The sequence below is a fragment of the Pieris brassicae genome, chromosome 10 (genome assembly GCF_905147105.1).
Source record: "Pieris brassicae chromosome 10, ilPieBrab1.1, whole genome shotgun sequence".
NCBI classification, from domain to species: Eukaryota; Metazoa; Arthropoda; class Insecta; order Lepidoptera; family Pieridae; genus Pieris; species Pieris brassicae.
This window is the reverse complement of record NC_059674.1, coordinates 17,991,097-18,003,559: the sequence shown is the minus strand read 5'-3', so window position 1 is coordinate 18,003,559 and position 12,463 is coordinate 17,991,097. Positions and strand designations below refer to the sequence as shown.

Genomic DNA, 12,463 nt, shown 5'->3' with positions numbered 1-12,463 from the left:
ATTGAAGCAAGAGGAACTGGCAAGAAACTCTCCACGATTCTTTTTAATTGCCAAGTTTTTGTTTTATTACATCTTCCATCGTCTTATTAACAATAATATAATTAAGATATGTATCCCTTATTAAAAAATACAGCTTAAGATCCTCTTCTGTTTTCAGAATATGTGTGGGAATGACTCAAACTCTTCAATGTCCAATGGGTCTTCGGCTACCTCGCCAGCCTCAGGCACTCCGCCGAGTATACAAAAGGTAGAAGTATGTTTTAAAACACTTATTGCTTATATGCAATATTATTGCTTACGTTACGTTACGTTATAAAACTTTAGTATTTTCTAGTCAAAATCTTTCATTTGTGAAGCTTTCTGTAAGTCATAGTAGTTATTTATTTATTTACAGCTATTAATGGCCAAATTTAAACTAACAATATTATAAAACTACAATACAATCAATACAATTTAGCTAATTACATTTTGTATTACATACGCTTGGTCAAAACAGGGCGCTATCTCTTATCATGTATAACTATAATTACATATTTCAAACCTACAGACCATTTTTATCTAAAGTCGAATGTCGTAAGTAATCTATATCATACAAACTTGCTAAACACGCCTTTTTGTGACGCCGCAGCCACGCCCATTGCATTAGATAACGTATCTGAAAAATTCTAGAAAATTCTTTAAGATCGATAAAATTATCACGATAGTTACGCGTATAAAATGCTACTTTTAAACTGTACTACAGACCACGTCAATGAATTACTATTGACTATGAAAGGATTAGTTTTTTTTTATTTAGATTATTCCCAGCTTTTCCATAACATTGCACAACAAATTTTTGTTTTTTTAACTTTTTACAACACGCATAAGTGTATGAGTGAATGTTGCATGTGAGTGTGTGTTGCATATGAGTGAATAGTTGAGTGTAATGTTGTAACTAGATGTTAGGGCTCGGAAGCATTTACAACTCTCCGTAAGGAGTGTTCATAAGGCTTTCTTTAACAGTTTTTTTAGCTTGTGCTAGAACGGAAAATATTAAGCAGCCTATTAATTTTGAATTAGAAGCATTATATTCTTCATAGTACTCGTTTAATGACGAAGAACATTATTTGAAATTGTTTCTCCTAGACGGCAGAATTAATAATTTATATCAAATTGTACTTCAAACATAATATATCAATGAATTATGAAAATTGCACATTTAACCTCTATTCGAGATAATAAGTATATTTTTTTTAACCTCGGACAATAAGCGGATGTGATTAATGTGAGAAAATATACATATTCAATAGATAAATTGAGATTGCATGCTACCTACCTGTTTCAACTTTAAAGCGAATTGTGACTACCCCACTCTACAGGATTAATCTATAAATATTTTTTAGTTTAGTTTTTTTAGTGGTTTCGTTGCCGGTTTTTATTTTATTTTATAAAATCTAAAAGACTGATTGTACTACACTCAAATTACTAAATTAGACAAAATTTCTAATATGCTATCTAGTAATGTTTAGTAGTTCTAAGTGGAGATATTATTACGTAATTAAAAGTTATTTGTGAAATGTTTATTAGTAAAACTAGTAAATATAACGCTTGACCTCGTCAAAGTGTGTTTCCAGTTCGGTAAAGATAAGTCTACAAAATGATTTAACATAAAACTAGGAAAAACATTGTGTACATTAAAATAACCTTCTAATCAAGGTGAGTTTTGATATAGTCACGATGTTTACTTTAAAGTTTTAATTTAACTGTAAATTGATTGATCGTTAGTGATTGCCAATGCTTAATGCAAATTCAATGGCCAAAAGTTTGTTAAATATTTTAAAACTTATGAAATGATTGATTTGATATTAATTAATAAAAAGTTTTATTTATATAACCTTTATAACAGTAGATTGATTACGCAAGAATTGGGGGCAAATGGGACGGTGGGTCAATCTGATTTTGAATTCACACTACCCATGGACACTTACACTGTCAGTGGTACTACGAGTGCGTGCGTTGCCGATGAAAAACTGGACTAAGATATCATATTTTTATTTTTGTGAATACACGTACTTGTAAAGAAAGATAAAATATTATATATAAGTACTAGTATCTTTTAAAAACAAATTTATAAGACACTTATAGAATATTCCTAATTAAAATCATACCTGAGCACGGACACTGTAACTTTCAATAGGGACACAAAACACCGACAACAATCCCGTCCGCAATTTCGTTGGTACCGCGATTCCAAGTTCCGTTCTGAATTTATTTTTAACAAAAGTAGGTTTATTTGCGCTCGCTTTCTGTGTATGTTCTAACATACCACGCTCGCCAAAACTGAGGAAGTCCGCCCATGTGCCTGTGATCTTAAGAAGATTAAGAACCCAACATTAATATTTTCAACACACACATAAATATTTACGACAAATGATATTATCTTTTCCAGACGTGTTCGGAATTAATCAAGGCTGGGTTGAAGCTGTCCATCGAGTCGAAACGGAAGTTGTCTGGTAGCGACACTGACGGTGGCATCAAGAGGATGAAGAGAGAGGATAGTGACGATGATTACGATAGCAGTAATACTCAGACGCCTAAAAGCGAGGTGAGAAGATGGGTTTAATTCCTAACTTTTGTTACGGTTCCATACATTCGTCAAGTATTCGTGTATATCATATGTTCACTTGAAGGCTTCAACACAAGAGTTTCATTAACAGTTTAAAGAGACTGTGAGACAGTTTACTGACACAATGAGAGAAAAGAAGTGAGTGTTGCTAATAATTTTAGTAAATACATTTAGGTTTGAATATATTTTTTTAAACATTTTAATAGTAATCTTTTGTAACCGTAATAATGAAAGCTTAAGTCTAACTGTGGATTAACTAATCTTCGTTAGTGACTTTTTTAACTAAACTCGAAAACAACTCTGAGTAAGATGTATGGTTTTATATCGAATTAAATAATTGAGTTGTATTTGCTAAATGTCTGGTCATCTACATATTTCCTACATCTATATACATATATATGAATTAATTTTTGTCCGTTTGTCTCGCCAAAACTCGGGAATGGTGGCACCGGGTAGGTGGAATATTTGTTTATAAATAATAAGTAAAGAAAAATACTGAACACCAATTGAACTTTGCAATTAAAACTGTCACTATTTATAGATCCCTTGAGAAATTTGTGATTCATAGCAGAGGTCCGAACTCTATTATTATTTTTTTAATCTTGAAAGAAATATTTGTGATACGAAGTTCACCAGGTCTACTAACTTGGTAATTTGGTTAGCAATAATCACCTTCGATGTTCAACGCATTTCGCTGGTTATTCTCCGAGCTATTAAAAACATCGGGACAGTAATCATATTTTTCAGCTAATTTATTACTTCCTCGCATGTGGCGGCACAGTAATAAATTTGTTACCGAATTTTATAATGAATGACCTCGCTTTGCAGTTAATAAAAACACTGTTTTCATTGTGATAGTGCCATCTATATAGTACAAATTTGCTTAATCTTTTTTAGTATTCCCTGGATGAACCTTCATACAATACTTCTACATATAATAATTACGATAAAGGTTAACATATAACGACAGAATTTCAGTTCGTTTGCCCTCAATCAAATGTTTGGTTCAATCTCTGCTTTGACGACAAGTCGTTTAATTTTTTATTATATGTTTGAGTTACTAAGTTCAAGAAGTTGCTCCTTAGTGTGACGATTGCAATAGTTCTATTATAATTAGGAATAAAGTACAAAAAATTCAAATACACTAAATTGTATTCTTGATTACATTTTTTAAATACAATTAACTAACCAGTTTAAAGAATTAGGGTCTAAGGATATAGTCCTCAAAAAATAATCAATCTCTAAATATATAAAATTCTCATGTCACAATGTACGTTCCCATACTCCTCCTTTAAATGCATATTCAGTAAGTCTGAGAATCGGATACTATCGTTCTTTCAAACCCCTAACTGATAAGAGGTATCCACCCCTTATCATTTTTTTGTATTTTATTTTTATGTTTTTATGATACAGCATACAAAATACATACAACCCTTACTTATCGGCCCTCTACGATCAACCCCTATTTTTATTATAGTATATAGGTTATTTTTATTGAACTAAAAAAAACAATAATTAAGCAATATGAGTGGATTATCTCTCTATGGAAAAGTTAGTTACTTTGTGTTTAACGTAATATATACAAATGTCGACTTTTCACAAGTGTTATTATATTGGTGACTATAATATGTAGAAACAACTGGTTAGAAAGGTGGGTGTTTGGTGTGGAAACCTGTCTCTACTTTTACAGACAATTTAATTTTGTGGTGGGTGCAAATACTGTTTATACTACGCCCTTTATGATGAGTCGCATTCTCTTAGTTAACAAATGTAGGTTTCAATTATTTAATAAAATATTTATCTTACTACAGTTCAGAATGATAAAGACAAAACATGACAACAAGGTTTGTAGTCTTGTAAGAAGCTTTGGCTGTTCCAAAGAGTTTGAGCATTTTAAACACTTTATATTTTGCTGTTTTTTTTATGTAAAGATTACAAAGCAAAATCAACTACTTGATACATTAAATTATTATATTATTAATTGACTAATTTAGTACATAGAGTCGTCAGTTAATATAAAATCTCTACTTAGTAACTTTTCCCAACGTTTCGTCCCGATTCAATTGAAGTAATAGAATTTATATTGGGTTCCACTACACATAGCCCATTGGATCTTTATGAAGCCTGTCAATGCATTATAATTCAACGGTTTTATTGAAGTTTTACGAGTTTACAAAGAAGGCATTGCAAATGCGTTCGTGACTTAACTTCCTGATCGAAGGATGCTTGCAATGTTGCAAATGAAAGCCTCACAGGTGTACAGAATAGCTAAACCAGCCTGGCACAGTTAGATAATTTTTCTTTACTTAAAAATGTCTACCCATACTTTATGTATTAGCTATTACGTTCGGTCATTTATTTTTTACATTTTTGTAATTAAATACAGGCTGTATGTGGATGCTGTTTAGGGATAAAGTTACATTATTAAAGTTCATTTTTAGACCGACAATTATTTGTATCGTTGACTTAGATCGATACATCTTCAGATCCAAACTCTTAAAATTGTTTTGGTTGCAGTTAAAAATTACAATACTACTAATAATATAAATACGGACTATTGTTATCGATTAAAAAATATTGTAGCTTAAAGCTTGTTGTTAAGGTTAACATTGTAAACAGAGTTTAATAAAATTAGATATTTTACTTTTTTTTTAATCCAAGATCGAAATGGATTTGCGCATGTCCCCGGAATTATGTATGTGGGACTCGATACCAGAATCTCTGCTATTCAGAGACTGTTAGCCATACCCACTAAAACCACTTCGAGTAACTACTGGGAACTCCCAGTAGGCCGCGTTACAGAGTTTGCTCTCGCATTCCAGCGAGGCGATAAAAATTAACCTAATAATGTAACAAATATTTAAAATTATATAAAATTCTAGTTAACACCTGAAGATGAAGAGCGAAGACGACGTCGACGGGAGAGGAATAAAATCGCTGCCACGAAATGTAGAATGAAGAAGCGTGAACGGACAGTCAATTTGGTCAACGAGAGTGAAGTCTTGGAAAATCAGAATATCGACCTGAAGGCGCAGCTTAAGGTATCTTCTAATTTACTTAAGAATGTAGGAAATTGTAGTTCCTATCACCAGCAACAGGAGCAGTGTTGGCATAGTGGCTTCAGTGTGCGACTCTCATCCCTGAGGTCGTAAGTTCGATCCCCGGCTGTGCACCAATGGACTGTCTTTCTATGTGCGCATTTAACATTAGCCCGAACAATGAAAACATCGTGAGGAAACCGGCTTGCCTTAGACCCAAAAAGTCGATGGCGTGTGTCAGGCGCAGAAGGCTGATCACCTACTTGCCTATTCGATTAACAAATGATCATGAAACAGATACAGAAATCTGAGGCCCAGACCTAAAAAGGTTGTAGCGTTATTTATTTTATCACCAGCAACAGTGGTGTTCAGTGGGGCCATGCTTGGATAGGATTGACAGCAGCATGCAACACATGATATAATTATTATTTTGTTTTTCCTTAAGACATTCGTCTGTATTAATTTTTTTCTAGATGTCTTACATAACTTCAATAGTCAGGCACAGACCGCTCTTCGCTTCTCTGAACAAAACTATATCATTCACTCAATATTATATAATACACAGAATAATTATTTCTCACTAAGAAGCTCATATATGTTTCGTAATTTATCTTAATACCTATCGTAAAACTTTGAATGAATAAAAAACTGCATATGAAAACACAGTCTTACACATGACCCACTTCCCAAAAAAGGTATTTGTATGTTTCAGGATTTGGAGGTGCAAAAGAGACAACTAATGGACATGCTGTCTCTACATTCTGCGTCGTGCGTCAAAAACAACTCGAACAGGACCTCGCCAACAAATTCCTTCAACATGTTGCGAACCTACGAATCCCCAACAACATTCCCCGTCAACTATGACGCTCACTCTCCTTACATCCGGCCGGAGTCGGCCAACATTCTAGCCTCTAGCTACACCTGCGTCACTCCCATCAACGGGACCACCATCGACAGCATGACCCTAGAAGCGACGTACATAGCCCCACAGAACATGGACGACTACAACAGACCGGACAGCGTCCTCAGTCTTCCCCCCAATTCCGAAAACTACATGACCACAGACGGTTACTTGCCAAAAGCCACGACCATCCTCGGGCCCATCGAGCCCGAAGCCGAGTACTACGAGGCGGAACTGAATTACTCCGCCCAGCAGTGCCACAACTACCCCAACCAAGACGCTCAAACGAAACTCAACATGAACGACGGCTGCCTAGTCTAGGCGTTCGGGTCCAAGTTCGTATACGTTTAGATTTTATTCGAAATCTCCACATCTAGCTTCCAATTTGTGATTAAATTTTTATTGGTTGTCTCTGTTGATGAAATTTATTTCGAAACGAATTGTATGTCTACTGTGTAGAACGGAACGGTGCGGCCATTTCATTCGATTTGAGAAATTTGCTTTAGCGTCGTGAACGTCACCGTAATGTAACATTGAACTGTAAGGTAATCGTACATAATATTTAAAATAAGTTGTTTTATTAACCGTTTTGTAAGTTCGATAATTTTGCTTTGATCTGTACAAAATAGCCAAGAACTGATCTAATTTTGCGGATTGCAAATGTCCGCAGTGAAACAGCCATGAGTCTAGTCGACTTTTGACGCCAAATACGACACATCACACGATACTTCCGATACGAATACCTCCTGTTGAAATTCCAAATGTATATTTTATGTTATAAATATATTTTTGCAGATTATAATGATATATTACCATTTTATATAGGATTGCGTAGATTAAGGCGCTTTAACTCTAATGAGGTGATATGTAAATTATAGTATAGTATATGTCTACTAATTACATAACCTAAATTTTATATTCAGCGTGTATTTTCAGCGATTAGACACAAAGTGTCGTTAAATAAGTGCCTATTTAATTGTTCGTTACTTAATCGTATCTTGCGAAGATAATAATGTTAAGGAACACATGTTCGAAATATTTTAACGATTATATAATATTTTCATATGCGTATTTGAGCTTATTGTATTTACATTACGGCAACCAACTATTTATTTATACGTCACGTTCATTATATAAATAATAGAACGATTATTCTTCAGATGTTTCACGTGTGCTTTAGCGATGAAGCGAATCTGTGGTGACAGGGCTCCATTTTGTTTTCGTTTGGAAATCGGGAAAAACGGTCTAATGTTTTATATAACAGTATGTAGTTGGTTGCCTTTAAACCGTGCCTTGTACCAGTGAACCTAGTCTTCGACTGCCAACGACACAAACAAGCAGTCAGTCACGCGAGCATTTATTTTTGTCGATTTGTGATATCTTAAATATGGCACAAATCAAAAGTAGTTATATCGCTCACAGATAGGGGCATAGAGATTATAGAAGAAATGTCAAATGTCACTTTGTGACAAATCACTTCGGTATCCGTCAACTATCACGGATTCTGACTGACAAATAATTACAAACTACGCTTTGTATTCTCTATGACCTAGTTTATTTAAATCTCATCGATATTGCATAAAAGCTTTCTAGTGACATAGTTATTCTATTATTTATTGCTTTTTATCTATGGTAAGTTGGCATTAAGTTAACCTCAAAGTAATCTTAGATAGAAGATTAACTTTTGATGGTTTATTGTCTATGGTAGAATCCGCAAAGCATATACTTTTAATTATATTATCATTAATAATGCTTACATATAATGTTGATTTTTATTTGAATAAATCTAATTTATTTTTTTAATGTAGGGCCGTAAGTATTACGTAAGCACTACAGCCCCCCCCCCCTTATTTTCTTATTTGGTGATTACGGCAAGGGTCATTATTTACTTTTTAATACATATTACTCACATAATTTCTCGGCTTGAAAACGAAATGTGTATTTATATTATATGTATTATTTTTGAGAGCTTTGCTTTCTTTTGCTGAAAAGAGGAAGGTGTGGGGGGGGGGGAATTACTGTAAATCTGCTTACGTAACTACTACTTGAACGGCCCCTGTCTACATAACAAGATTTATTATAATTATGTTTTGAAATTATTATATCACAGAATACTTAAAGGCAATTATGAAAGCCAGTATATTTGCCACTTTCATCGAATTTCCAACGAGGTTTGTGCCTCTTGTGTGCCTTCTCTATAGAAGATGCGATCGTGTGGTACAAGAACTTAACGAATTCCGGATTCCGGAACCAGGACCTGGTCAGCTGTTCTCTAAACAACGGGTTCTTGGTTAAAGTTATCATGTAAGGTGAAGAAAATCGCACAGAGGTCTACGTTGTAATAATAATAATATATACTTGACTTTGAGTATTCCAAATTGTGAACATTATCGACTTCTTTGACGCCCAATTCACGATATAATTGTTCAATATATATTTTAAGAGATGAATTTGTATAATGAAGTTCATGTTTCGATAAATTTTATTATTAGACGTTGTAATTGTTAAACATCACTCGTACCTGCTTCTTTATAAATATTTTGACAATCGAAGCAAAATTGTGCTTATTTACTGAAAAATTAAAAACATTATATTGATTTTTATGTTTATTTTTAATTCCCTCGAACCTATAATCAAGAGGAAATGTGTATATACATACTTACACTGTTAGGGTGCTTCTTAGGTATTATATCTTTCTAGAATGTTAGATAAAATCAATTCGAAGCAGAGTTCGGTCTAGTAGTCTTATATAGACTAAACTAAATTTGTATAAAGCTGACGATGTGTCTGTTATAAGCAGTGTTGGCTTGTGACTCTCATCGATGAGGTCGTAGGTTCGATTCCCGGCTGTGCACCAATGGATTTTCTTTCTATGTGCGCATTTAGCATTACCTCGAACGGTAAAGGAAAACATCGTACAACCGGCTTGCCTTAGAACCAAAAAGTCGACATGACATTCACAAATTATTATGAATGCACAGAAATCTGAGGTCCAGACCTAAAAAGGTTGTAGCGCCACTGGTTATTTTTTGTGTCTGTTATAAAAGATCTGAAAACCATTTATTGTAATCAAAACCTATACGTTCATGACATTGTTAATGATGTTTTGTTTTGTCCTACAAAATTCTTAACAATATTATTTAAAATTTGTGCCTAAAACGTCCAACATGAATAAACTTCCGTTGTGCGTCCTGTACTGTACTGAATATACAAGAATCCTTCAAATAGAGTATCACAAACAAGGAAACGTTTTATGATGTTTGGTATACGAAATATATTGTAAATATTCCTAATAATCCTTAATGTATTTGGAGTTTTATACAAAAGGAAAAAGGTGGACTTTCGCCCACGCACGAAAATGGACAATGTTACAGCCCACTTATCACCTGATATTGCTAATCTTTTTTTCATATCAATTTTCGTATATGTATATTCTTGTGATGAATTGCATTGTTCAACTCCTGGTGAAATAAAATATGTTTGTTATGGAACATAAGATACAGGTATCACTTATTCCACATCATTAAAGGCCGAGTAGAGTAGTAGTAGCCTGAGAGTAAACGTCGGCGTAAAAAAACTCTTGGTACTTTTTTATCATTAAATCATAACAACAATTATTTTAAACCAATTATCGCAAATTAATTAGAAGTAGCCTGTCTAGCAATAGTCCCAGGCCCTTTTATCAACTAGATAATTGTTAACTTTATAGTAAGCCGTTTTCACAGCTTTTCTTTAATTAAAAATTTATTAAAAGGCAGAGATAAAAGAGCCTGTGGGATTTTATTAGCGATGAGTATCCTTTTCCCAAAAAGAAATTACTAACTTTGTTAGTCTAGTACGGCGTACGGAAATTGCAGCCTGCGTTTGTTCCGAGTATTAACATTGTGCGTATGTTCTATTCTAGTAAACTTATCACTATTTTTGTATACATAAATATTTTCATAAATATATTGCAGGGAAAGGTAAGTATATTCATTTCCTTGAATTTATCTCTCAGAGATTCCCTACATTTTAAATTAAAGATTGCACGAATAGCCCTCTTCTGCAGGATTAAAATAGTTTCGACATCAGCAGCATGACCCCATAATAATAAGCCATAACTCATTAAGCTGTGAAAGTAACTAAAATAAACAAGTCTAGCTGTATCGACAACAGTTAGTGAGCGATTTTTTTTAACCGCGTAAGGTGCAGGTGTATTATCCAGACTCAATTCCTCATCATTTACAATTGGTCTAGTATCCATCCATTGCAATGCAATGTTCATGGTCTAATGTTCCTTAGCTTTAGTGAAGCTGAAATATCTAAGAAAATACAAGGATTTGATACTAATGGAGCTGGGCTGAATAGATTCCACCTTTTTATCTTTGTAATGCGATTTCTGTTATCTTTGATAGATATCATAAAGATGGTGTATTTGCTGAAGTATGGAAAGAAAGGTCTCGCGTGTTACATCTGTATAAAAAGCTAGACATTACTGACGTAAAAATTTATCGTTATATTTGTATTTTATCTTATTTTTCCAAGTTCTTTGAATCTGTCCTTGTATTGAGGGAGACGTTCAACTCAAACGAACCTCTTCTGTTTTGTGACCGACACATATACCATGGCTTTTACAAAGTCACTAGATACTAGTTCCAGAGCTATATGTGGTTATCGAATTGGAGAAAACTTACTGCACTGGTTTAAATCATATTATGATAGGCCTTAGTAAAAAATATACTCCAAAAAAGCCGCTTGTTATTTGTTACTGTGTATTGCTTGCCGGAGTATCATTGATGGAGGTTCAAGATATTTCTGAATTGGGTGTAATTATTGATTTGAAATTGTCAATTACAGAACAGTAATCTCTTACATAAAATTAACTTTATTCATTCACAAGGTTCAAAATCAGCTGTATCATCGAAATTCCGTCTGTAAATACCAACCTAGGAGTTCAGCCAATTCTTCGAGAATACAACAGAATAATTGCTACTTATTGCAGAGCTTGATATATTCAGTAGTGGGCTGATGAATTAAAAAAAAAAGTTGTTAAGGGCCTCTGAGGTACTTAATCCGCATTGTTAAGCGCATGTCGTGTAGCTTAATAATTAACTAGTTTCAATTAACAGCATAGCCTTTTAACTAAACAGCGCCATTATGGTAGTTGGCTGCGACTTATACATTGTAACTAATAGTCAAGAAAATTAATTTTATGATGTTGTGTACTTAAATATGTAAATAAACAGACCGGAATAACTATAATAATCATATGAATAATTTAAATAGATTTACTCTGAATAATTTAATTCTATCAGAAAAAGGCTGTAGATCCAATTTTATTGGGACCCTTTCGAATTTGAATGTAACCTAAAAGTTTCCGTTCTAATAATGTTAAAAAAGCAACTCTCACTAAAACCCCAATAAATAAAATTAAAAAACCACAAATAACATTAAACATTTCTAATCGAATGACAAGAATTTCCAATAGTAGAAGCACGTGTGAACCCGGCTTATGGATAATACATAAAATTTGCTTTGACGGTGTTAGAAACTTGAGGAAAATAATACCGCGCTAGACACGATAGACCTTGCATACATATGACTTTAATAATGTATTTTATTTATATTATACATGTCTGTTTGCATGCCTAGATACATATGCAAAGATACCGGGCCGATGAGGCCCCAAAGATACCAAGCCTCGACCAGGCGACTCATCCTCATGCTGTCAGCATAATTCTTTATATTAGACACTCAGTCCAAACAGATCACAGACCGTTTTACAAACTCAAAATAACTTTATTCATATACGTCAACAGAAAAGATGTTAAACTGATTCTGAATTTAGATTTACTACCAGTTCGCAAGTCGAGGGCGTAGAGTGGGAAAGAAGAACTGGCAAGAAAGAAGTTTTGGGTCAAATTGTCTGAACTGGCGCAA

General features: G+C 33.7%; 1 protein-coding gene across 1 annotated transcript in view; it reads left to right on the top strand.

The window, feature by feature from the left end:
* LOC123715230 (activating transcription factor 3) overlaps positions 1–8,385 on the top strand; it is a 61,540-nt gene extending 53,155 nt beyond the window's left edge. Inside the window, exons 3-6 of the mRNA XM_045670162.1 lie at positions 158–247; positions 2,429–2,584; positions 5,488–5,646; positions 6,356–8,385. Of these exons, the coding sequence (XP_045526118.1) occupies positions 158–247; positions 2,429–2,584; positions 5,488–5,646; positions 6,356–6,865 (915 nt within the window). The 3' untranslated portion in view covers positions 6,866–8,385. The remainder of the gene's footprint in view (positions 1–157; positions 248–2,428; positions 2,585–5,487; positions 5,647–6,355) is intronic.
* The last annotated feature ends 4,078 nt before the right edge of the window (positions 8,386–12,463 follow it).